The sequence below is a fragment of the Schistocerca nitens genome, chromosome 4 (genome assembly GCF_023898315.1).
Source record: "Schistocerca nitens isolate TAMUIC-IGC-003100 chromosome 4, iqSchNite1.1, whole genome shotgun sequence".
Taxonomy (NCBI): Eukaryota; Metazoa; Arthropoda; class Insecta; order Orthoptera; family Acrididae; genus Schistocerca; species Schistocerca nitens.
The window spans coordinates 855,722,201-855,749,830 of record NC_064617.1 but is presented as its reverse complement, the minus strand read 5'-3'; the positions used below and the strand labels follow the sequence as shown (position 1 = coordinate 855,749,830).

General features: G+C 38.5%; 1 protein-coding gene across 1 annotated transcript in view; it reads right to left on the bottom strand.

Annotated features, from left to right (window-relative positions):
• The window catches only part of LOC126253302 (uncharacterized), a 184,469-nt gene that overhangs the window by 10,260 nt on the left and 146,579 nt on the right, over window positions 1-27,630 (bottom strand). The window contains exons 3-4 of the mRNA XM_049954533.1: window positions 25,868-25,984; window positions 8,653-8,736 (exon numbers count right to left, since the gene is read on the bottom strand). Coding sequence (XP_049810490.1) covers window positions 8,653-8,736; window positions 25,868-25,984 — 201 coding nt within the window. The remainder of the gene's footprint in view (window positions 1-8,652; window positions 8,737-25,867; window positions 25,985-27,630) is intronic.

Below are 27,630 nucleotides of genomic sequence, written 5' to 3'. Positions count from 1 at the left end.
AGCCTGTTTAAAACACCTGCACTGTTTTCATTCAGTCGGCCAGTGTGCTGCTTGGATGTGGTGAAATATTTCACAGTGACAGTGTATTTGTGGAAAGTCAAGCATGCCAAAAGTGGCCAGCTCCAAATCATCTCCAATTCATCAGTGGTTACAAGAATTTGCTGATTTCTCTATAGATGGCAAAGTTATTCACTGCAATATGTACAACAAAGGCGTAAGTAAAATGTTAACCTTTTATCTGCTATGTCCACTAAGAGAACAATGTGTTACTGTTTTTCCTGAGTTAATTTGGATCAGACACATGCGAATGCAAAAATGTTGTTTCTAAACCCTCAATGTAGGTTAATCTTGCTAATCAGATCTCGTACATATATTCTTCCATAACGTATTTCTCATTTCTTTTTGTTTCTGGGTACGTTCTGACCAGAGGTCACATTTAAGTCTGCATGTTGCAGAAGTTAAACACCAGACAAATTAAAAAAATAAATCAAACTAGGAACAAATGTTTGTAATAAAACCAAATGCAATAAACAAAAACAAATTTCATCTTGACCTATGTCGAGCCACTGTTGCAGCAAACATACCATTCAATGCAGTTGAAATAGCCAGTTAAAAAGTTTTCTAGAGAAATACTATCACCACAGCATCCCACCAGAATCCACACTGAGAAAAAACTATTTACATACTTTGGTTATAATAGAGGGAAACATTCCACGTAGGAAAAATATATCTAAAAACAAAGATGATGTGACTTACCAAATGAAAGTGCTGGCAGGTCGACAGACACACAAACAAACACAAACATACACACAGAATTCAAGCTTTCGCAACAAACTGTTGCCTCATCAGGAAAGAGGGAAGGAGAGGGAAAGACGAAAGGATGTGGGTTTTAAGGGAGAGGGTAAGGAGTCATTCCAATCCCGGGAGCGGAAAGACTTACCTTAGGGGGAAAAAAGGACAGGTATACACTCGCACACACACACCTATCCATCCACACATATACAGACACAAGCAGACATATTTAAAGACAGAGAATTTGGGCAGAGATGTCAGTCGAGGCAGAAGTGCAGAGGCAAAGATGTTGAATGACAGGTGAGGTATGAGTGGCGGCAACTTGAAATTAGCAGAGATTGAGGGCTGGTGGATAACAGGAAGAGAGGATATATTGAAGAGCAAGTTCCCATCTCTGGAGTTCGGATAGGTTGGTGTTAGTGGGAAGTATCCAGATAACCCGGACGGTGTAACACTGTGCCAAGATGTGCTGGCCATGCACCAAGGCATGTTTAGCCACAGGGTGATCCTCATTACCAACAAACACTGTCTGCCTGTGTCCATTAATGTGAATGGACAGTTTGTTGCTGGTCATTCCCACATAGAATGCGTCACAGTGTAGGCAGGTCAGTTGGTAGATCACGTGGGTGCTTTCACACGTGGCTCTGCCTTTGATCGTGTACACCTTCCGGGTTACAGGACTGGAGTAGGTGGTGGTGGGAGGGTGCATGGGACAGGTTTTACACCGGGGGCGGTTACAAGGGTAGGAGCCAGAGGGTAGGGAAGGTGGTTTGGGGATTTCATAGGGATGAACTAAGAGGTTACGAAGGTTAGGTGGACGGCGGAAAGACACTCTTGGTGGAGTGGGGAGGATTTCATGAAGGATGGATCTCATTTCAGGGCAGGATTTGAGGAAGTCGTATCCCTGCTGGAGAGCCACATTCAGAATCTGATCCAGTCCTGGAAAGTATCCTGTCACAAGTGGGGCACTTTTGTGGTTCTTCTGTGGGAGGTTCTGGGTTCGAGAGGATGAGGAAGTGGCTCTGGTTATTTGCTTCTGTACCAGGTCGGGAGGGTAGTTGCGGGATGCGAAAGCTGTTGTCTGGATACTTCCCACTAACACCAACCTATCCGAACTCCGGAGATGGAACTTACTCTTCAATATATCCTCTCTTCCCGTTATCCACCAGGCCTCAATCTCCGCTAATTTCAAGTTGCCGCCACTCATACCTCACCTGTCATTCAACATCTTTGCCTCTGCACTTCTGCCTCGACTGACATCTCTGCCCAAACTCTCTGTCTTTAAATATGTCTGCTTGTGTCTGTATATGTGTGGATGGATGTGTGTGTGTGTGCGAGTGTATACCCGTCCTTTTTTCCCCCTAAGGTAAGTCTTTCCGCTCCCGGGATTGGAATGACTCCTTACCCTCTCCCTTAAAACCCTCATCCTTTCGTCTTTCCCTCTCCTTCCCTCTTTCCTGATGAGGCAACAGTTTGTTGCGAAAGCTTGAATTCTGTGTGTATGTTTGTGTTTGTTTGTGTGTCTGTCGACCTGCCAGCACTTTCATTTGGTAAGTCACATCATCTTTGTTTTTAGATATATTTACATACTTTATATGAAAATACATTGGGCAGGATAAGGGAAGATATAGGCAATTCATACATGTGGATCTCTGTTGATGAGACAACTGATGGACAAGTTTGATATGTGGCTAATTTCATTGTTGGATAGTTAGATCCTGACACTCGCTCAGTACCTACTCTGATCTGCGGCAAGGAGCTAAAAAAGACTAACCATGAAACCTTTGCTCACTTTGTTAATAAAGCCCTCAAATTACTTTTCCTCAACAGTCTAGATGAAAATAAGCTACTTGTAATCTACACTGATGCAGCCACATATATGATTGCTGCTGTTAAATTGTTGAAAGTATTTTACCCAGCCTTGCTCCATATCACATTTCTTGCCCATGCCATGAATCGTGTAGCTGAGATTATACGTCTCGAATTTCCATATGTAAATAAGCTAGTTTCAATCATCAAAAAGGTTTTTATTAAAGCCTCTACAAGAATCCAGTTATTTCGAAAGGGACTTCCCAGCGTACCACTTCTACCAGAACCCATACTCACTTGCTGGGGAACGTGGCCAAATGCCGTGGAATATTACAGCAAGCATTTGGAAGACATTAAGAACATTGTTCTTAAATTGCGGGAGGAGGCAGTGAGCATTACTTCAGCTAAAGATCTTCTGTTTTCCAATGACACTGCATACATAAAATCTCATTATGCATTTTGGTCCCTGTTATTAAAGCTCTAGGATGGTCAGGGAAACCAGTCTACACGCAACTGTGATTGATAGAAGAGGTGACAGAAAAAATTCTGTAACAATCAACAGCAAATCTGCTTAGCAGAAAAGTGATTAAAGAACAGAACCCAGAGTCATAGGTAAATGACGATTGTATATACCGAATTTTTTGGCCTTATGCAACATAGTGAGTCAAAATATGACAGAAACTGACATAATCTCATATTTGATGAAAGGTGTCACTGAACATATGTACCAAGTTCTTTTGGTAAAGGGTGTCAGAATGACACAGGATTCATCAAGTGGTGCCAGAAAATCGATGAATTGCAAAAGAAAAATGTTGAGTGAAAGATGTGTAACCAACTGCCGAATTTGGTCCCTAAGGCAGTTGTGAAAGACCACAATGAGTTTGCCTGCATCAGAAGTCAGTTAGTAAGAGAAGGGATACAGTAGTGCATGGCAGCCAGAAATGTTGGACTGAGTCCGAAATAGGTAGCAGCCACGAATGTTGAATCCATACATCAAGAGGTAATAGAGAATGTTGAAAAATCGGTGTATTGAGCTTTAGCACCAGTATCCACCACTAATAGAACATGCCATGAAAAATAGACTTAGCTAACTCAGATTTATACCACAACCGGCAAAATCAACCTGACCAATGCAAATGCCATTATCTCCCAAACCAAGTACAATGTCCCACCAAATAAGACATTATAGGCTACTTCAGAGAAAGAAGGTGAGTGTTTGATGAGTACTACACTACTGAGCAGGCAAGGAGATGGGTTGTCCCCTATCCTGTTCAACTTTGCCCTCGAGAAGATCGTACGCGAGACCTTCCAAGAGAACAAAGGGATTGAAATTGAGGGAAAGAGACTGGCATACTTAGCCTACGCAAACGACATCTGTTTACTCTCTAGGTCGGAAGAGGAGTTGGAGCAAATGACCAGAGCACTAAAGAAGGTGTCAGCAAATTTGGGCTCAACATAAACGAAGCCAAGACAGAGTACCTTGTTATGACGTGTGGTCATTGTCAGACTGCTGATCATCTACAATCACTGCAGGTTGGGGACCATTCCTACAAGAGAGTGCAATAATTCAATTACCTAGGGGCACTTTTCACTGAGAACTCGTCATGTGAAGCAGAGATCAATGCCAGAATACAAGCAGGAAACTGATCTTACCACAGCCTAGCACAACTGCTTCAGTCCAAATATCTCTCCATACGGTTCAAGATTCGACTGTACAAAACCCTGATCCAGCCTGTTGTTCTATATGGCTGTGAGACATGGAGTATCCAGAAACAGGACTTCCATAAGCACCTTTTTTTTGAGAGAAAAGTGCTTCGGAAGATCTTCGGTCCGGTTCTGGTTGCAGATACAGGGGAATGGAGGATCAGATACAACCAAGAGCTTGAGGAACTATACCAGCAGCCCAACATAGCAGGGTTATTTGGTAACCGTGATAGCGTTACAGAGATGTTTAGCAAACTCAAGTGGCAGACTCTGGAAGAGAGGCGCTCTGCATCGCGGTGTAGCTTGCTCACCAGGTTTCGAGAGGGTGCGTTTCTGGATGAGGTATCGAGTATATTGCTTCCCCCTACTTATACCTCCCGAGGAGATCACGAATGTAAAATTAGAGACATTAGAGCGCGCACGGAGGCTTTCAGACAGTCGTTCTTCCTGCGAACCATACGCGACTGGAACAGGAAAGGGAGGTAATGACAGTGGCACGTAAAGTGCCCTCCGCCACACACCGTTGGGTGGCTTGCGGAGTATGAATGTAGATGTAGATGTAGAACTGTCAAAGCCAAACAAATGCAGTGGGCCGGCCATGTGGCCTGGATGGAGGATCACAGATGGCCTCGGAAGCTCCTGGATTTCACACCTACAGGAAAGAGACCGCCAGGGAGACCCAAGAAGCGTTGGAGGGATGGAATCCATGAAGATTTAAACCAAGTGTCAATAGATGTGAACGGATGGCAGATAGCAGCATTGGACAGAATACAGTGGAGGAGAAAACTTGTAGATGCGTGTGCGGTCCACTGGGCCTGATCACGTAGTAGTAGTAGTACTACACTACCAGACATCAACCATCACTACAGTTCTATTCATGCCAGTGAACCTGTGGGATCAAGCCCATTGTTGTACCCTGTTTGAGATCACTCCCCCACTCACTACAATTATTTCCAGTTGTTGTACAGAGGTACCAGCCCTTTGCATAGCCACCATGGTCAGGAAAACTGAACAAAGTGACCATCTGTGGAGGAGTGGCTGCCACAGACACAAATCCTCCATGGACAAGTCATCAAGGTGTCAAGAAATCTCAATGACATCATCATTGACAGACCACCTGCCTGGGCACTATTCAGCTCAGTAGCTTCTTTTTCTCTAATGCTTACAATCATCAGTTAAAGAAGACTATGTTCAGTGATATGAACGTGACTGTGCTGAAAGCTGCAACTGTGAAACATGTCCAACCGCCAGGAACAGGTACTGCAAGAATAGCTATCAACAACAGAAAACAGCCCTTTGGATTTGTCATTTTAACAAAATGTAGCCATAATATTATTCTTAGATGGTGGAGTATCAGAGCACACATAAAAAAATGGTTCTGAGCAGTTGTTTGCCGCTGAAGATGTAATTATCCTTCCATCATCAATAAGATTATGTTCAGTCTTCAGTCAAGATGCTCAGCAAAACTGTGAACCTTCTGTCATTTGTCAAAAGTTACTCAGGTTCACAAAGGAAGTCCACATGTCAGTGACAATCATAAGGATTGTAGGTGGTCAAGGAGAAATCTGGATCACTAGTTTTCATGAGCAACCACAACTTATGCCTTCAAAGCAGAGTGGAAAAAAGATAGACAAAGTGGCCCATGGTAAAACACTGAATCAACACTGAGAATCGTCCACCAATTTACCAGTGCTCATTTGGAGCGTCACCAGATGAATGACAGATAATCCATGAGGAAGTGGAGAAGATGCTGCAAGTTTACATGATTGGATGTTCAGAGGGTCCTTGGTTCTCTACTGTAGCCCTTGTGAAGGGTGGCATATTTGTTTCCTCATCAAATACCAATGACTGAACAAGATCATGAAGAAAGATGTCGATCCACTGCTGAACACTGATGACTCCTTCAAAGGAGCAACGTATTTCTCCTGCACACTGGTTACTGGCAAAACAAGTTTGATGAGACTGACCGGGAAAAGACTGCCTTCATAAATCTTGACAGCCTCTATGAGTTTGAAGTTATGCCATTTGGATTGTGTCATGTTCCAGCCACCAACAAAAGTATGATGGACAACCTACTTCGACACCTTAAATGGACAACATGTCTTTGCTATTTGGATGACACTGTCATTTTATTCAAAGACATTTGAAGAACATCTCAGGCACCTGACAATCATCTTGAAGTATGTTCAGACTGCAAGCCTCCATCTGAATCCAAAAAGTGCTTCTTCATCACCCAAGAAATACAAACCATCAGGAATTTAGTGAATGCTGATGGGATCTGTACCTATCCCGAGAAAATAAGAGCAGTCAGATTTCCTGATTCCTCAGCACTTTGTGACAGATTGCTCATTCAACCTCCCACTACCACCTACTCCTGTCCTGTCACTGGCATCCCCTACACTATCGAAGGTAGGGGCCCTGTGAAAACAGCCATGTTACCTCCAAACTTATCTGCAATCACTGTGCCACATTTTACATGGGTAAGATAACCAACAAGGTGTTTGTATGAATGGCCACCGCCAATCTGTGGCCAAGAGACAGCTGGACCACCCAGTTGCAGAACAAGCTTGCCAAAACGATGTGCATCACTTTAATGACTGCTTCACACCCTTTGCCATCTGGATTCTTTCTACCAACACCAGAATTTCTGAACTGTACAGGCAGAAAATCTCCCTACAACATACCCTTCATTCCTGTAACCCCACTGACATGCCTTTTATATGCTGCCAATGCACCTTCAAGTCCCTTCCTCTTCTCTATTTCGCTCCTCTATCTTAATGCAATGCAACCCCTCCCTCCCCCCCACCCCCCACCCCTCCCCAAAAAAAAACCACACACACACTCTCTCTCTCTCTCTCTCTCTCTCTCTCTCTCTCTCTCTCTCTCTCTCCCAGTGCTGTGTGAAAATTCTACTTCTGAATGAGGACTCTGTCCAGGGGCTAACAATATTTCTAGTATTATTCTTTTTCATCTTACTTGTCTCTGATTCAGCACATCCTCTGTGTGATGAACAGCAGTCTATCCTTTCCTCCTTTCCATATTATTGATGTTTTTAAATAATTGTGATAATACTGTGGCTTCCAGTTATCAACTGCCTTTATGGGGTTGACATAACTTGAAAGTCCAGGATGAAATAACACTATTATGTAAAGGATAGACTGCTACTCATCATACAAGGGAGACAAAGGGTCACAGACAGGCACAAGGAGAGTGCTATACATTTTAGTTTTCAGCCAAAATGCCTTCTTCTGATGTAGAAAGCACACACACATTCACAAAAGTACAACTCACACACACATGACCACTGTCTCCAGCCGTAGCACCCAGAGACAGTGGTCGTGTGTGCGTGAGTTGTGCTTGTGTGTGTCCTCTACTTCACAAGAAGGATTTTTGACCATGAGCTAAAATGTATAGCAGTCTTTTTGTTGTGCCTGTCTGTAACTCAGTGTTTCCTCTGTGTGATGAGAAGCAATCTATTTTGGATTTCAGCCACTGTAAATATTTAATTGCTAATATATTGCTAAATATTTATGCTGTTTACATTTGTGATTGTTTCCTATGTAAATGAAACACTGAAGCAATAAAATTTAGGTCTTTTCTACATTTCTTTGTACACCCATCATGCTAGGTTCAAACACTGACAAAATACATAAGTAGAAAGGCTGTTGCTTTCTTCAGTGATTACTTCTATCATTTTTATGGTCTTATATGGCATATGGTTTAAGTTAATCCAAGCAGAACGGATACTGAATGTGAAAATGTTTCAAGGGCATTTGTAATTTCCTGTTTCTAATGGTACACATAATGCTCTGCTGAATTATCTAATGGGCTGCAAATACAGTCCTTTGGTTCAGTAAGAGCAACCTAGTCACTTTCTGAATCCAGTTCTGTGTAATCAGCATTATACGACTATTTTCACATGGCAGTTGTAGACATATAAAATATTTCAACTCACTACACTTGTTGTTATAAACTACTATTACAACATTTGTTTGGATGGGAAAAAAGACATCAAAGAGGTAAGTGTTCTAGAAAATTAAATTAAATGCAGTGCTACATCTGACACATATTCAGGTAATTCCCTATCCAGATTCAAGATTAATGTTTGAAGCGAGTTATTGAGATCATAATTTTCCATGCACCCATAAAATTGAGTTCTACCATTACTGATACAGTAAGCATAGAAATTTTTCATGCTGTCAGGCAAGTTCTTGCTAAGGACTTTGGAAAACACATCAAGGTAGCTGCTTCTACTAGAAGGCAACACTGGTTTCCAAGAAGACAGAGGCCAGGAAGGGTACAAGACAGATTACAACCACTTACTACAGCAACAAATATATTGCGCACCAAAATACTTCCGAGTAGTCCGCATTGGTGGCCTAGTGCTTCGGCACCTACAGCAGCTTGATCCACACCCTATGCGCCGGTGAACTGACGGGCAAGACAGTAAATATTTGGATGAGGTGACAGTAAATATTGGGGTGTCTGCAAAAGATATATGTCTCAAAAAATTATAAGTCATGAGCTTCATAAAAAGTGCTGGGCTCACTAAGTCACTAACTTGCAGTGCTGCTATAACTGTGTCTTTTCAAAAAATGTAAATACTGGTAAGTGAGTTCAGTATGTTAATAATACGGACTACTGAGTAACCTCAGTTAAAAAGAATATCATTTCTTTCCTTATATGGTTGTCTGTTAAAAATTTTTGCCATTTTTCTGAAAAACATAGATGCAGGAATGTAAAATTAAGTTGATTTGTGTAATACTATAACTGTAAGAAAATTTGTGTTTAACAAATGCTTGAGTTATTTCTGCCAACAAAGCACATGAAAAAAAAAGTTAATGCTGTACAAAATGATGAGGAATTGTGCTTTGAATATCAAAAAAGGAAACTGTAAGAGAAAAATGTTTATCAGTCTGTTACAATACTTTCTTTGCAGACGTAAAAATGTTACATATGTAAAAATACTTCCATTATGTATAACCATAATTATAGAGAAACGTACAAGTTGGAGGTTATGTTATGGAAAAGGCTTTGTCTTCATATGCATGCTATAAGAAAAATGTGGCCCAATAACTGAAATGAAAGAATGAAGTGTATTAGAAATTAAAAACTAATGATAGGCAGATTTTGTAAATACAGCAGATTTTTTTATTTTGAACACATGATTGGGTCATGATAATGGGCAGTATGGAAGACAGTGACATGCAGATGACTGATTAAGTGAAATAGATAAATAGAACGTTAAATAAAAACATAAATTTATCAGCAAAAGTTGCAGGGAATGATGACAGAGTACTCAGAGTCTAGGGAAGAATTTTCAGGACAAATTAGGAAAATGTGTACAACGAGGGCTGAATACATGCCATATAGAGAGCTCCTACAGCTGGCTTTGCAAGAAGCAGGATATAGCAAATGTCTCAGTTAGAATATCAAGTAAATACTTTAAAGCACTGTTTAAACTACAAGAATTGATTGTGAAAATGCATGAAACAGATAAAGAGATGATTATGAAGAGGTCCACAATATATAAAAAGAAGGTAATAAGAGAAATGTCAGAATTCTTGGATGATAAGCATAGAAAATTGCTTCAGTAACAACAGATGTGAAATTCCTCAAGCTATCTTGCAAAGCTGGGTGGATGGTTTAGTAGAAAATACACAGGGTGAATCACTTACAACTTGCACTGCAGATGTTGTGGAAATGGAAAGTGCTATTGGTGTGTGATATTTATGGAATGAATTCGTTGTCAGGGGGTAATATTGTGAGACAATCAACAGATTGCAGTAATATTTACAAAGTGTAATTTTTGTTCAAACATACACCTTTTAAATGGAACAATGCCTATTCACATTAACAAGCTAAAGGTATTGTAAATTAGAATGTCAGTAGTGTTTGTTACAGGAGTCCACTGCGAGTCATTTATGAGATACCGTATTTTGTAAAGTTCCCACATCTACACTTGTACAATACCTGTTGTAGCACACACGAAAGAGCAACACAAGTGCATGCACTAATTATGTGGATTCAGTAACGAAACAGCTGACCATCACAGGTTGTACTCAGATTGACCACAGGCAGTTGCAATACACTTTCAGTCTGGTATTGAATGACTGCTGCACCCATGTTAGCATTTCAGTGGGAATGTACTATCAGGCTGCAGTAATATATCATTGCATATCATTGGGTGTAGTTGGTATGCCCCTTGCAGATAGCATCTTTCAGCTATCCCAACAGAAAAAAGTCTACAGGTGACAAATCTGGGGAATGGGCTGGCCAATGTACAAGTCCTCTGCATCCAATCCAATGATTTGGAAATAATTCGTGAAGACATGATGTAGTACTTTATGCACTATAGACTGGACACCCATCATGTTGGTGCTACAAATTCCCCCTAGTCTGCGGAGGAATGTCTTCTACTATCAGTGGAAGATGACCTGTTAAGAAGCTGTGATACTTGTGCACATTCAACTCCTATGAACTGATGGTTCACTATCTCATACTACATGTCTGCACTTCACCTGATGAAGCCAGTGGGGATTGTCAACAGACCAATAGTGCACATTTTGATGATTTACCTGGCCATGATTGGTAAACGTGTCTTTATCACTAAACAAGATACATCTGGAGTATCTTAGCACTATTCTCATAATGGTTTCCATGTAGTCCTGATGGAGAGAGATATGATAGGGATGGAACATACGTCAATGGAGAATGTGTAGGACACTTGCCTCATTCATGCCACTGCCTCATGTGGTTGTGTGTGAGTTAACGTGGATAAAATGCAGCATCAGTTAGAACATTAATTTCCCCTTCTTCTGTCATCAAGCTTTTTTCTTCTATTACATTGGCTAGGTGTTACACTACCACTTTCACGTAACCAGGTGAAGAGGTTGATAAATAATTGCCGACACTGTTGACATCTACTGAGATATCTTGCCACCTATACCGAACAAGAACGAACTGTATTTTTCCTACACTCTCCATTTACCAATGAGAATGTTGTCTTTTTCTGCATTGGTAAATCCCATCGTCCACTTATGACCTACTGTTTGGACTGTCAAGCACTAACTGACTAGCAACTTGCAGTGCACTCAAGAAACACACAAGCATACCATAAGCAAACATAACAACATTGTACCTAGCAACTGCCCAGGTTCAGTGGCACAAACAAGAACTGGTGAGGAAATCTGCACAGTACTATATCTCATAAATGACTCGCACTAGATTACTGCAATAAACACCACTGACATTCTAATTTACCCTACTTTTATTTGTTAATGTGAACAGGCCTGTTTCCATTTAAAAGGTATATGTTTGCACAAAAATACTCTTTCTAAGTATTATTACAGCAGTTTCTCTTTCCCAGTATTTGTGGTGCAAGTTTTAGGTGAGTCACCTTGTATATGATCTGGATGTGTAACTGAAAGAACACCAGTAAAAATAGCTCAGTGTTACGATGTGGAAATCAAAACAAAAGCTGTGTGATAGTTTAACCAGAAAAATAAAAATAATGGGCTGACATAAAGACGTAGAAATCAAAACAAAAGCTGTGTGATACTTTAACCAGAGAAATAAAAATAAGGAGCTGACATATGCAGTATATAAAAAACAGTCTTCAGACAAACATGAATAAATACTAGAAGTCTAATTAAAACATATCACAAGGTAAACAGGATATGACAGTATCTTGAGTGAACAAAAATATGTGGAACAAAAAAACAAATGTTAGTACTGCATGAGGTCTTACAGTTCTCAAAAAAATCTTCAAACATGGAGACATTTCTGTACCATCATGTTTCTTACAGTTTCAGTTATCAGTACTTCATACCCATAAAAAAGAGTACAGCATTTCTAGTAAAAGAAATAGACTATGGTGTTATACAATGGAAAATACTGATCTGAAGAAATTCAGTTCATGGTCAAAAATATGACATTGATTTTGAAAGTTATTTTATTCAAATGGTTGCTCAGAAAAACTACAGCATGGAAGAAAAATAACTGTTATCCTCCCATACTTAAATGAAAAAAAGGAGAATTTTCTAGGTTTAATATATTATCTTCTGGGAAATGAAAAACACATACACAACACACAACCTCATACATACACATGCAAGATATAAGTAACATATCTGGCAGTCTTTTAGATTCGACAAATAATGATATTACACTGTGAAAGGAAATTTGACAGAAAGAGGCAAGGACTGTCATATTAGTTCTCAGAATCTGTGTGAAATACATCAAATGGAAGCAGATAATAGAAATAAAGACATTCACAATCTAAAAAATGCCAGAAGACAAGAGAGAGAGAGATAGTGCGTACAAGGAGATGAAAACATTTTAAAGACAGAAATTCTGATCAGATTTCTTAAACATAAAACTGACACTGCTATGTGAGAAATCTTCAAAAAAGTACCTGATGTAAGTTGGGAGCGAGTAAAATGCATTTAACTTATTTCTAGCTGTTCTGGTTCATGTTAAACTTGTAAAAAATTGAAGTAAAAGCATTATGATACTTTTTTAAATTTTGGCTGAACAACACACTTTCTGATGAGTTTAGAAATGTTTTCAGTGATGTGTTAGTTGCTGAGGTTCAGTCAGGTAATTAGACCAGTATTTTAAGTCTTATGATGTAGAGGCAGTATTCCCTATGGATAAATAAGTTGAGAGAAATGGCCATTGTAGTCACTGCTATGATACAAAATGCAAGGGCACATGATAAGATATGGAAAATTTCATTTAAAGAAAAGAACGATCGGTAAAGGAAAAATGTTAGTAGTCCATATGGTTGTAGAATTAAAAAATATGTGTAAATTACTTTGGCAGGCAAAGAACAGTAATGACTTTTGTTGTTTGTCATGGTAAAGAAAGGAAGAGGAACTGTACTGTATTGTGTGAATATGAGACTGTTTTGTGGGACACTTCAACTTATGGTTTTAGTGGGAAAGAGACTGAAGTCATAAAGCTAGGGGTGTTACAGCAGTTGAGAACAGTTATATTTTGGCAGATGAGATCTCAAAAATATGGCTGTTGTCAAAGTGGTCAACATAACATTAATACATGACACAGTACTGACATAATTATACTGCTTTTCACTGTATTATTATTCAGTAGTTTACAGTTAATGACTATATAACACATTAGACTAAAATTTTGTCTTTGTGGGGATCCACAGCCTCCAGATGCTTAATAAACGTAAACATGGTCTGTAGTAGACTGTAACATGATTTTACTTAACCATGTGGTTAGCTAATTTTGACTACTTGTCATATTAGAAGTCCTTGAAAATGACAAGTAATTAAAATTAGCTAATCACACGATTAAATAAAAATCATGTAACTGCCTACTACAGACCATGTTTACATTTATTAAACATTAGATTTTATCACCAAATTTACAATTATCCTAGTTTCCTTACTCTTAAGTGCTTTGCTACAGGTAAACCATGTATTTAAATTTGGTGATGCTTTTCAGAAATAGACTCAGCACACTGCTTTGTAACTTGTTTCAGGCCTGAATCTCCTATAGTAACAAATGTGTTTCAATACTCACAGTGACAACAACATGAACCTGAGAAACCCAATTAATTTTACTACATTTTATTTATGAACAATAAACTGCCATCCTTTAAGATCCAAATATATTTTAGGAACTTAATTAGAGTTATAACCAGATCATTTCTTTTATTACAGAACACAGCAGGGAGGATATTCAAGTGTAGACTTTATTGTAAGTAGGAAAACCAAAAACAATATTATATGTCTAGACACAGTCTATTGAAGCTATAAAGGCTAGCGGATAGCTCAGTATAGGTAGCTGCAACATTGGATCTTTATAGTTGTGGAGACATGAGGTATTGCACATTTCACATATGAGTGTGGTTCTGTCAGTCTTAGCTATTTTTTTTTTCACGATATAGAGTTGATAATAGATGTTGGGTCATATGCATTATTTTGTGAAGCTCAGAATAACAGTTCTGTGGGAGTCAAATTTTCATGTTTTACTTATACAAAATTCTAAATTATAAAGACATGTTTGTGTATGATGAAAGTAGAGACTAATCTCACAAAAACTGTATGATAGCATTATAAAGTAAGTTTCATAACTACAATTTACCAAGGAATAATTGCTAGAAACAACGTAAGGTAAGTACGAAAATTACGAAAATGTGTTTTTGCAAAATGTGGTGGATGGTTGTAATTATTATCTAAAAAAATAAAGATTTTTTTTTTGTTTTTTTGCAGGAATATGTCTGCAGCCCTGGTACACATTGATTCCTTGTACCCAAGTATCACAGGACACAACTAGAGACCCAAAAACAAAGTGGTGCACTATCATATGACACAATGGTTAGCTGACACGGACACTTAGTGTGTTCAAACAAATCTGAATGATGAAATGTGAAGGGACACCCTCCTCTAACATTACCTTCATTCAACAGAAGTTATCGATACCAAAAAGCTTTTCTACCTTTCAAACAGATTAATATTATCTCAGATGCTTAACTAAAAGAATTTCATGTGATTTTGCATACAATGTGTTATGTTTCAGGCTAAAATGTATAAACATAAATCACTTTATTTTCTTTGTTACAATCAATATGTACTAACTCTGTATGTACAGTTAAAATTACTTTTATTTTAGAAACATTTGAAATTACGAAATATCTGTCCTACTGAAAATTCCTATTATTAATTTCACAATCTGATACTAATTATTAAATTTATTTCTGGATTCATTTATAAAATAATAATAGAAATTCATTTGTCAACAAAATTTGTAAACTCTTGGGAATATTGTTAGTAGCACAGAATGGATTAGAAGTGGGCATGCCTCTGATGTGATCAGATGTGTTTTTGTGTTTGGCAATAACAATGTAATTTTTGATAATGAAGTGGAAATTGTAAAGACAGTGCAAGAGAGAAAATTGTGAAAAAATAAAAATCAATATAAAAACAGGCAATTCTTCAGTAGTTATCATAACATTTGTAACCATGAAAACCTATAAAGTCAAAAATTTCAGCCTCAAGATCAACCCCTAGAAGTGATGAACTGGAGCCAACAGTGAGAAAAGAAGGTGGAGTAAAAAATTTTTTTTCTTTTTATAAATATTACTCCTCTCGAAGCTTATTAAAAGAATCTACTATAAAATGAGTGAAAATCAACAGGTGATGGGGAGGGTAAGATTACAAGTGGCAGACAATCTCTGTGGTTGACATAGCATTTGACAAATGGTACATCACAATCGAAATGATAGTGAAAAAAATGATAGTCATGGATTAGTTTCCAAAGTCTTCCATAACATTTGGAACATGTCAAAAGTTGCTGCCTACTGAGTTTCATGACTGCTCGCACCCATTCAAAAAGATTGCTGAACAGAGGGAGCAATGGGAATCTTGCCACCGTGTCCAGCCAATCCAGATATCTTCTGCAGCTGTGTAATCACCATGACCCAAGAGAAAAAGGAGTACATCATACAGTGGAAACATGTCAATTCACCACCACTAAAAAGGGTGAAGTTCCAGCTATCATTGCGCAAGGCGATCCTCAATGTTTTTAGGGACTGCCACTGTGTTGTGTTAACTTATCATGCTCATAAAGGGCAAACTGTCACAGGAGATACTACTGAAATTTCCTGATGTCAATACGGGAAGCTGTCAAGATAGAACATTGTAACTCTTCAGGAGGCTGTGAAACATGCTGCTGCTTTGGGCTGTCAAATTTTGACTCAATCCTTATAATTTCCTGACATCGAACTCTGTGAGTCTTCCTCTTTCTTCAGATGAAAAAACCTTTGTGTGGCTGGCATTTACAGAATGCTGATGAGGTGATTTTCCAGGTGTAACAGTTCCTGAAAAGCCAAAATACCAACTTCTGCTACTAAGACCTCCACCAAGTTATCCATCATTGGGATAAATATTTCACATTCGAGGGTGAAAAAGAAGAGAAGGGTTAACACCAAGTTTCATTGGCACAAATTGATTTTTTCAAATTTCATGAGGAACAGTCGTAGATAAACACAATGCTATGATAACAAAACAACAGACATCCAATGAATGGACCAGAAACGGAAAAGAGTACAATGGTATAGCCTCCCCCAGGACTCATATGAAATGTCCAATACCACCTTTATATATATATATATATATATATATATATATATATATATATATATATATATATATATATATATATATCCGGATAGTTAGACAATTCAGTGCTTCCTAAGGCCTTGTGTGTTACAAAACTTGATATTCATTGCGAAGGCATGTGGAATGTTCTAGAAGGATGTACGTTGTCATAATTATCAGTGGATTGTTGTCATTGATAAAATTATGTACATATACTAAATTAAGTAACTAATCGAGAAATTGAAGTAATAAGTCCTTAGAAATAAATAACTAGAGACTGCAGAGATTTTAGCATGAAAAATCTATGCTTCTAATTAACAAAATGGTAATCTAAAAATCCAATAACAAAAGAACACACTATCTTGAGAAACAGCTTAAAAGTTATTACCAAGCGATGTATTTTCATTTGTTATTTATTTTTATGTCTTCCTCTGTAGTTAAAATTCTTTGTTATTACATTCCCAATTAACTCTCCAATTGTTTACATCCTACAGTTTTCCAATTTCCACAATTTGTGACCTTATTTGTGCATTCTATGTATTTAATCAGATAAAGCATGAGCTCTGTACTACCATTACATGTTAGTACCCAAATACAAACTGTAATTAATTACTTAACTAAAATAACATGAGAGACATTATTGTAATTAAAGTTCAAAATCATATTATTATGGAAAACTTAAGATATTGCTATAAAAGATCGTCATTCAATATGTATTTTATACCTTGTTTGGCTGTAATAACAGTTTCTTTACATTTTGTAAATTTTAATTGTAACATCAAAATTGTACAAAATTAACGAGGCTGTGAGTTAGTTGTTGAGTTGTTGTTTTGTCAGTCAGTTTTAAAGTTACTTTTTGAAGTCAAATAGATCAGTAAGTCTGTCCATGTTTTGTTTACATGACGAGTGTGCAGTTCGGATGTCAATTGATGTGAATAAAGTTTGTGAAGCCTGAAAATTTCCCATTCACTCATCAATGGACCAGGCACAAGTAACATCCAACATGAATCGTTACAAGAGAACAGTGAAGATCTCATAAGAACAGCAGGAGAGAAATAATTAAATAATGGCTCTGGAAGAGGAATACTAAACTCATGAAGGATCTCATCTACACCTATACTCTGCAAGCCAGCTATTAGGGTTTCTCCCTGCTTCATTCACATATGGAGCACACAAAGAATGACTGTTTGAATACCTCTGTGCGTGCAGTAATTATTCAGATCTTACCCTTACAAACCCTATGTGAGTAACACACAGCAGGTTGTAGTATATTTCTAGAGTCATCATTTAAAGCCAGTTCTTGAAACTTTCTTAATAGACTTTCTTGGGATAGTTTACATCTATCTTCAAGAGTCTTTCAGTTCAGTTCCATCAGTTGCTCTGTGACCCTCTTCTGCAAATCATACAGATTCATGACCATTTGTACTGTCCTCCTCTGTTTATGTTCAGCATCCTACGTTAGTCCTATTTGGTACGGGTCCTACACACTTGAGCAATATTCTAGAGGAAGAGGATGTTAGAGTTTAACGTCCTGTCAACAATGAGATCATCAGAGTGCGAGCACAAGCTCACATTAGGTAAGGATGGTGAAGGTAATTGGCCATGCCCTTTCAAAGGAACCACCCGGCATTTGCCTGAAGTGCTATAAGGAAATAATGGAATACCTAAATCAGGATGGCTGGATGCGTGTTTGAACCATTGTTTCCCGAATGTGAGTCCAGTGTGTTAACCACTGCACCACCTCACTCGGTAATATTCTGGAAGTGGTTGCATGAGTGATTTGTAAGCAATCTCCTTTGTAGACTGCCTGCACTTCCACAGTATTATACCAATGAACCGAAGTCTACCATCTACATTATCTACAACTGTGCCGATGTGGTCATTCCATTTCATAAACCTACAAAGTGCTATACCCAAGTATTTGTAAGAGTTGGTCAGTTCCAACATTGACTCATTAATATTACAGGATATTACTTTTTTTTCATTTTGTGAAGTGCACAGTTGCCAACCTTTGCAACCGTTTGAAATCTTATTAAGATCTAACTGAACATTTATGCAGCTTCTTTCAGACAATACTTCATCACAGATAACTGCATCATCTACAAAAAGTCTGAGGTTAGAATTAATATTGTCTGCAAGGTCATTAATGTAGAACACGAACAGCAAGGATCCCAACGCACTTCCCTGGAGCACACCTGAAGTCCTACATCTGATGATGGACTCTGCATCCAAGATAACACACTGTGTCCTTGCTACCAAAATGTCCTCAATCCAGTCACAAATTTCACTTCATACCCCATATGATTATACCTTTGACAATTAGCATAGGTATGGTACTGATTTGAATGCTTTTCGGAAATCAAAAAATATAGCATCTACCTGATTGCCTTGATCCAAAGATTTTAGTATGTCATGTGAGAAAAGTGCAAGTTGGGTTTCACATGATTGATGTTTTCGAAATTCATGCTAGTGGGCACTGAGGAGGTCACTGTTCAAGATACCATGTTATGTTTGAGCTCACAATATGTCCTAAGATTCTACAACAAATCTATGTCATGGATATTGGATGGTAGTTTTGTGGATCAGTTCTACTACCCTTCATGTAGACGAGTGTGACCTGTGCTGTTTTCCAAGAACTAAGCATGGTTTTTTGTTCAAAGAATCTATGATAGGTTGTAATTAGAAAAGGGGCTAACTCAGCCACAAACTCAATATAGAACCTGACAGATATTCTATTGGGATATGAAGCTTTGTTCAGTTTTAATGATTTCACCTGTCTCTCAACACCACTGAAACTAATACTTATTTCATTCATCTTTTCAGTGGTACAAAGATTAAACTTGGGCAATTCTCCTGGGTTGAAAACAGAGGTAAACATTCGAGCTTTTGCTTTGCTACTCTCCGTTTCTGTTCCTGTCTCAGGCTCTAGGGACTGGACACTAACTTTGGTACCACAAACAGCCTTTACATATGACCAGAATTTCTTTGGGTTTTGTGAAAGATAATTTGACAATATTGTGCTATGGTAGTCACCAAAGGCAACACACATTGACCTCTTGACAGAGAAATGCGTTCATTCAGCATCTCTCTCTATATATATAGCCCTACACTTTGTTTAACATCTATTATGCAGTGATATCTTTTTATTAAGAAGTTTCTTTACAGTGACTGTATAGCATGGTGAGTCCCTCCCATTATGAACTGTTCTACTGGTTACATATCCATCCAGTGCATGGTCAACTATTCTTTTAAATTGAGCAATAGTGCCTCCACAGGCTCCTGCTGCCATGTGCTGAATATATCTTTCTGCTCGTTTTAGTTGTCCTTTTACTTTGGTAATCATTGTTGCCACAACCATGTCATGGTCACTGATACCAGCTTCAATGTGGACATCCTCAAAGAGGTCAGGTCTATTTGTTTCCATTAGATCCAATTATTTCATCATGAGTGTGGATCCTAACTCTCTTTTCCAGGTAGTTTTCAGAGAAGACATTTAATAATGTTTCAAAGGATGTCTTATCACACCGACCACTAACAACACTGTAATTTTCCCAGTGAACTGTTGGATGATTAAAGTCTCCACTGATGATTACAGTATGATTGGGGAACTAATGTATAAGTGAACTGAGGTTTTCTCTGAAGTTTTCAGTTACATAAGAAGATGAGTAGGGTTGGTGATCAAAGGAATCAATTGTCATTTTATGCCCACACCTGATACTGAGTCTTGCCCAAACAATCTCATATGCAGCTTCAATTTCTATCTCGGTGGATTTAAGTTTCTTGTTTACTGTGACAAATAAACCACCTCCATTTCCCATTTGCTTATCCTTTCAATATAAACTTTAATTTTCTCCAAAAATCTCACTGCTCTCAATTTCAGGTTTCAAACAGTTTTCTATATCTAGTATTATGTGAGCTTCATGGCTTTTCATGAGTGCTTCAAATTCTAGCACCTGTTGCTAATTGTTTGGAAGTTTACCATATGGATTTAATACTTTCACCTGTGGGAGACATTTCTCTTGATCTTAGACTCATATTTCTCGGCTTCCTACAGCTATCATTATCTGGCCTGGATGGAGAGTCACCTAATCTAAAAAAACCTTGTGTGCACCCACACATAGTCAGCTGCTACCTCAGTAGTGCACAACTGAACCATTTAGTGGGGGTCCTGCAGTTCTCAACCCTGTGGCATAAGTCCAGGAAGTTGCAGCCTAGCTTGTCACAGAACCTTAAAAATCTACCTGCCACCCTACAGAGGTGAAACAAAGAAAGGAGAATAAGAGTTGTAGGCCTACATGAAATGATTATGGACAAGTATGATGTAGTTTAATTCACTCAATCATTCATCCAGTCACACATCCTGTTCTCAAAATATGCTTTTCTATGATAAAAACTTTACTCCAGAAGAAAATAGTGTTTAACAAACAATAGTGGTTGAACATATCCAAAATATGTTAACATAATGGCTAATTTGTCTCCAAGACTTACATATTTCTTTAAATACTGCATTTACCTAACTTAGTGTGGTAAAAAGCCATAATATGAGGTTTCTTCCAGTTTTAAGTGTTATCTACAGTTGCATCCAAAAATTTAGAAGATTATGCCCAGCTTTCTACTTTGAAAATTATACAAAATTTATTATTAGCTGATTATGCACTTCTGTTTGGAACCAACAGTATGGCATTTTCTTTTTCAAAACAGGGGTTGGACCAGATGCCTATTCTCTGATAAAGCAAACTGAAATCTCTTGCCAGATTGGGAGGTCGTGAAAGAGAGAGAAGCACTTTCTTAACACTAAACGGGTGGTGAAAATTTAACGTTAATTAGCACTTTTTCAACACCTTGCACACTTTTACTTAGCTGACATTTATTTACAGAGTAATGTGTGTGAATCCATGGTGTGACTAAATAATCTACTAGCCACATGAATTTTACCACTTCAGTGTTTAGTAATAATGTAATGTAGGACGCTCTTTTCATTTTATTTTGAATTATTCACACAAAGTTAATTTAGTCTGTCGTGTTTTACAACATAATTTACCAGACAAAACAGTTTTTCTGAGATTTAGTATTTCTCTATATTGTGCATAAAATCTATAGCAGGAATTTCTTCCTAATAGAATATTTACACCTACGATCAATTGAATACCCGTAGTGAGCACTTTCTTTTCTTCTTCTTCTTTGAATTAGATAAGGAACTTATCACCTAGTTCATTAATTAACCATTGCCATAATTTTTTATCCAAAAATATCCCATCAACATTGTTGCTTTTTCCTCCAGTTCTCAGTCTCAGAATGCGTCCTAGCAACTGATCCTTTCTTCTAGACAGATTGTACTACTACAAATTTCTTTTCTATCCAATTCTATTCAGTACCTCCTCATTAGTTATGTGATCTACCCATCTAATCTTCGGCAGTATTTTGTAGCACCACATTTCAAAAGCTTCTATTCACTTTTTGTCTACACCGTTTATTGCCCATGTTTCACTTCCATACATGGCTACACTCCATACAAATACTTTCTGAAAAGACTTCCTGACACTTAAATATATACTCAATGAACAAATTTCTCTTCTTCAGAAACATGTTTCTTGCCATTACCAGTCTAGATTTTATATCCTCTCTACTTCAACCATCATCAGTTATTTTGCTACCCAATTAGCAAAACATCTACTAATTTATGTGTCTCATTTCCTAATCTAATTCCCTCAGCATCAACTGATTTAATTTGACTACATTCCATTATCCTCATTTTGCTTTTGTTGATGTTCAGCTTTTATCCTCCTTTCAATCTCCTGTCCATTCTGCTTAGCTGCTCTTCCAAATCCTTTGCTGTCTCTGACAGAATTACAATGTCATCAACAAACCTCAAAGTTTTTATTTCTTCTCCATGAACTTTAATTCCTACTCCAATTACAGATTGAATAACATTGGGGTGTGCTACAACCCTGTCTGTTCCTTCTCAACCACTGCTTCTCTTTCATGCACCTCGACTCTTACAACTACCATCCATTTACTGTACAAGTTGTAAATAGCCTTGCACTCCCTGTATTTTACCTCTGCCACCTTTAGAATTTGAAAGAGTGTATTTGTCTCGTCAACACTGTCAAAAGTTTTCTCTAAGACTACAAATGCTATAAACAAAGACTTGCCTTTCCTTATTGATCTTCTATGAGAGGTTTTAGTGCCAGTATTGCCTCGTGTGTTCCTACATTTCTCCATAATTTAAACTGATCTTCCCTGAGATCAGTTTCAACCAGTTTTCCATTCTTCTGTAAAAAATGCATGTTAGCATTTTGCACTCGTGATTTATTAAAATGTTAGTTCAGTAATTTTCACATCTGTCAGCACCTGCTTTATTTGGAACTGGAATTATTATATTCTTCTTTAAGTCTGAGGGTTTGTCACCTGCCTCATGCACCTTGCTCATTAGATGGAAGAGTTTTGCCATGAATGGCTCTCTCAAGGCTATCAGTAGTCCTAACAGAACATTGTCTCCTCCTGGGACCTTGTTTCAACCTAGTACTCTGACACATTCTTCATGCAATATCACATCTCCCAGCTCATCTTCATTGATGTCCTCTTCAGTTTCCATTATATTGCCCCCAAGTACACATCCCTTGCATAGACCCTCTATATGCTCCTCCCAACTTCATGCTTTCACTTCTTTATTGAGGACTGGTTTTCCGCCTGATCCCTTGGTAGTCATATAGATGCTTCTCTTTTCAACAAAGGCCTCTTTAATTTTCCTGTAGGTGGTATCTCTCTTTCTTCTAGTGAAATATGCTTCTAAATCCTTACATTTGCCCCTTAGCTATTCCTGCTCAGCCAGTTTGGATCTCCTGTCAGTCTCATTTTTTAGACGTTTGTATTCCATTTTGTCTGTTTCATATACTAAATTTTTATACTTTCTCCTTTCATCTATTAGATATCTCTTGTGTTACCCAAGGATTTCTACTAGTCCTTGTCTTTTTACCTACTCAATCCTCTGCTGCCTGCACTACTTCATCTCTCAAAGCTACATATTCTTCTTCTACTGCATTCCTTTCCTCTGTTCTTGTCAGTCATTCCCTGATGCTCCCACTGAAACTCTTGACAACCCGTCATTCTTTCAGTTTGTTCATGTCCCATCTCCTTACATTCCTACCTTTTTTGCGGTTTTTTCACTTTTAATCTACAGTTAATAACCAATAAATTGTTGTCAGAGTCCACATCTGCCCCTGGAAATGCCCAATTTAAAATCTGGTTCCAAAATTTCTGTCTTACCATTATGTAATCAGTCTGAAACATTCTGGTGTCTCCAGGTCTCTTCCATGTATACAACCTTCTTTCATGATCCTTAAAACACGTTTTAGCTGTGATTAAATTATGCTCTGTGCAAAATTCTACCAGGTGGCTTCCTCTTTGATTCCTTTCCCCCGGTCCACTTTCACCTACTATTTTCCCTTTTCTTCCTTTTCCTACTACCGAATTCCAGTGCCCCATGACTATTAAATTTTTGCCTCCCTTAAGTATTTGAATAATTTCTTTTATCTCATCATATATTTCTTCAATCTCTTCATCCTCTGCAGAGCTAGTTGGCATATAAACTAGGACTATTGTGGTGGGTGTAGGCTTCATGTCCATCTTGGCTACAATACTGCATTAACTATGCTGTTGATAGTAGCTTATTCAAGTTGGTATTTTTTAAATTCATTATTAAACCTACTCCTGCATGATCCCTATTTGATTTTGTATTTCTAACCCTGTGTTCACCTGATCAGAAGTCCTGTTCCTCTTGCCACCTAACTTTACTAAGTCCCACTATACCTAACTTTAACCTATCCATTTCTCCTATTAAATTTCTAAACTAACTGCCTGATTAAGGGATCTGACATTCCACACTCTGATCAATAGAATGCCAGTTTTATTTCTTGTGACAACAATATCCTCCTGAGTAGTCCCTGGCCAGAGATCTGAAAAGGGCCTATTTAGCTCTGCAACGTTTTGTCCAAGAAGATGCCATCATTTAACCATACAGCAGTGCTGCATGCCCTTGGGAAAAATTATGACTGTAAGTTTCTCCTTGCTTTCAGCTGTTCACAATACCAGCACAGGAAGGCCGTCTTGGTTGATCTTACAAGACCATGTCAGTCATCCAGACTGTTGCCCCTGCTACTACTGAAAAGGCTGCTGCCCTTCTTCAGGAACCACACGTTCGTCTGGCCTCTCAACAGTCAGCCCTCTGTTGTTCAAATGGTTCAAATGGCTCTGAGCACTATGGGACTCAACTGCTGAGGTCATAAGTCCCCTAGAACTTAGAACTACTTAAACCTAACTAACCTAAGGACAACACACACATCCATGCCCGAAGCAGGATTCGAACCTGCGACCATAGCGGTCGCGCGGTTCCAGACTGTAGCGCCAGAACCGCTCGGCCACCAGCGGCCGGCCCCTCTGTTGTGGTTGCACTTAACAGTACAGCTATCTGTATTGCTGAGGCACACAAGCCTTCCCACCAATAACAAGGTCCGTGGTTCATGGAAAGGGGGGGGGGAGAGGGGGTCTACATACAAAATAAAATAATAATTTGTATGTGATTGACATTAGTCACCAAGTTAATGCAAATGGCACTAAGAAAATAAAGTAAATATTGCCTTTCAAGCATTCATTGTGAAGCTTAGGCAAGATAAAAATGAACTGGTCTGTCTCTTTTTTCCTGCTGGATTAACTACTTAAAATTATTAAATCTAGTGTTTCTGTGTCATTTTTTTTCGCTGGTTAACTCTCTGCCTTATTTTTCCTAAAACTTTTCAGACTGAAAAGAAATTTATTTGTGTACTATATAATGATGATGACTGCCACAAGAAATATATCAAAAGTTTAATAACACCAGATGTTTGTCATCATGCTTTTTTCTTATGTGTATTTAATGTAACAGAGATTTGTTTTGACTCACATGTTATGTACATTCATGGTGTTACACGTTTAAAAGCGCAAGTTTTGATGTAGCTGAAGTATAAACATGAGGAAACATAAAAGCTGTTATGCATCTACAGAACTAAAATTAAAGGAAATAAACCATGCAGAACAAGTTGTACATTTTCTGTAATTATTAGTATATCAATTTTATGCAAATAAATATTTTATCAGACACAACTTCAGTATATCTTGGAAGCAACTAGCCTGGAAAAATTAGACTGAATATAAGTCAAGAATGTAATGATCTGTAAAATAAAATTATTAAAGAACATACAAAAGATAAAAACTTTCTAAAGAACTTCTAGAGGTAAGTATCTCCAGTTTTGTCAGTACAGTAAATTGCACAACAGAATCAATACTTTATGAAAATATCTTCAATATAACCATTTAATGAGGAACTTCTCCAGTGGGTTAACCACTAATGCAAATAGAGACCTGATGAAGTCTACTTATAAATTTAAACAAATCACCTGTGACAACTGGAGCTTGCCCCAACAGAGCCTCTCTTTCTTCTTTGGGCATAGACTCTATGGTTTCCAGGTTTGAGCGGAGGTTGTCGAAGAACTGCTGCATGTTGCTTAGGACACCTGGAATTTTGCAGTTATTATTTTGATGCATCAAAAGGGAAATTCATACAAAAGAAAACTATAAATTACAAGACAGAACTGGAGGCCATCATTGATGTTCAGGATGTTTGCCTCTTCTTGTCCTTACAACAAGTGCATCACAGTTATCCTAGGGTCTGAGTGCCCGGCCCTTCTGTTTTAGACTTCTCCAACCACTTGCTCTCTTCTCCTGGAGGACAGAACTAGTAGCTCCGAAAGCCAAAAGCTAGCATAATGTTGTGTACATTTATATATGTTTATCATAATCTAATATACACTTTGATTCATGAAGGTAACTTCTAGCTATCAATTCTGTCTCCTAATTTTATAGTTCTTACTTTATTTAAGATGAAAATGGCAAGGAAAACTACGGAAGAATGTCAATGTTTTAGGAGTAAAGACGAGAAATAACCAAATAGTGGAGGTGCGGATTCACTTACAGGCATCTAAAAAAGAATGAAAACTGTGCTAGTTCTTGGAGAGGCTAAACACACACACCCACCACCTCTGCCACTGCATTGTGACAGCTGAATCCACAATGACTGCAGTTTGACAGGTAGACTGGGGTGAGGGGTTGTGTCAGGTAGGATGGGCAGAGGGAGAAAAGAGGCAGCAGGGAGGGTTGGGGAAAGGTGGCTTGGCTGGTAACTTGTGGGGAGCCAGCAGCTGCATGGGTCGTGAAAGCAGGGGGGGAGCAGCAGGTACAAAGGACAGACATGTGACACATGGTCACTGTAGCTGATGAGTCCCACGGTGCATGATGATGATGATGCTGCTGCTGGTGATATGATAAAGTAATGAATGGATTGGGAGGGCAGAGGACAGGGAGACTGTTGGGCAGGAGGTGTGGATATAGTGAGTTAGCAGAGACTGAGCCCAGGATATTTACAGGAATGAAGGCTGTGTTGCAAGAATAACTCCCCACTGTGTATTTAAGTAAAGCCGGTGGTGGTAGGGCAGGGGAAGTAGGACACAGATGGCACTGTTCATAAAGCAGCCACTGAACTTGAGCACGTTGTGCTTAGCAGCATGTTCTGCCACAAGTGGTCAACCCTGCCCTTGGCCACAGTTTGGTGGTGGCCATTCATTCTGGTGGATAGCTCATCACTCATCATCCTGGCCATGAGCAACTGAACCATGTCATTTGCCATGGCTTTAACTGTGTATCATTGTGCCCACAAATCAGGGACATCCATCCCACACTTTCTAAAGTGGTATTCTGCCACCCACCCAGACTACCCTATGTCACTCCCACCCCCAACCGCTTGTCACAGGGGTCATACCCCTGTGGAAGATATAGGTGAAAGACCTGTCCAATTCATCCATCCAGCACATCCCACTCTAGTCCTGTCACAGACTTATCCTATCCCACCTGTGAAAGCAGCCATGTCATATACCAAATCTGCTGAAATTTCTGCTCAGCACTTTATGTGGGTATGACCACAGCCCACTGCCCACTGGAATGAATGACCACCACCAAACTGTGGCCAAAAGCAGAATTGACCACCCAGTGACAGAATATGCTACTAAGCACAATATGTTTAAGTTCGAAAGCTCCTTCACAACCTGTGCCAACTGGAACCTCCCCCATCAACATCAGCTTTTCTAACTACTTAAATGGGAGTTAT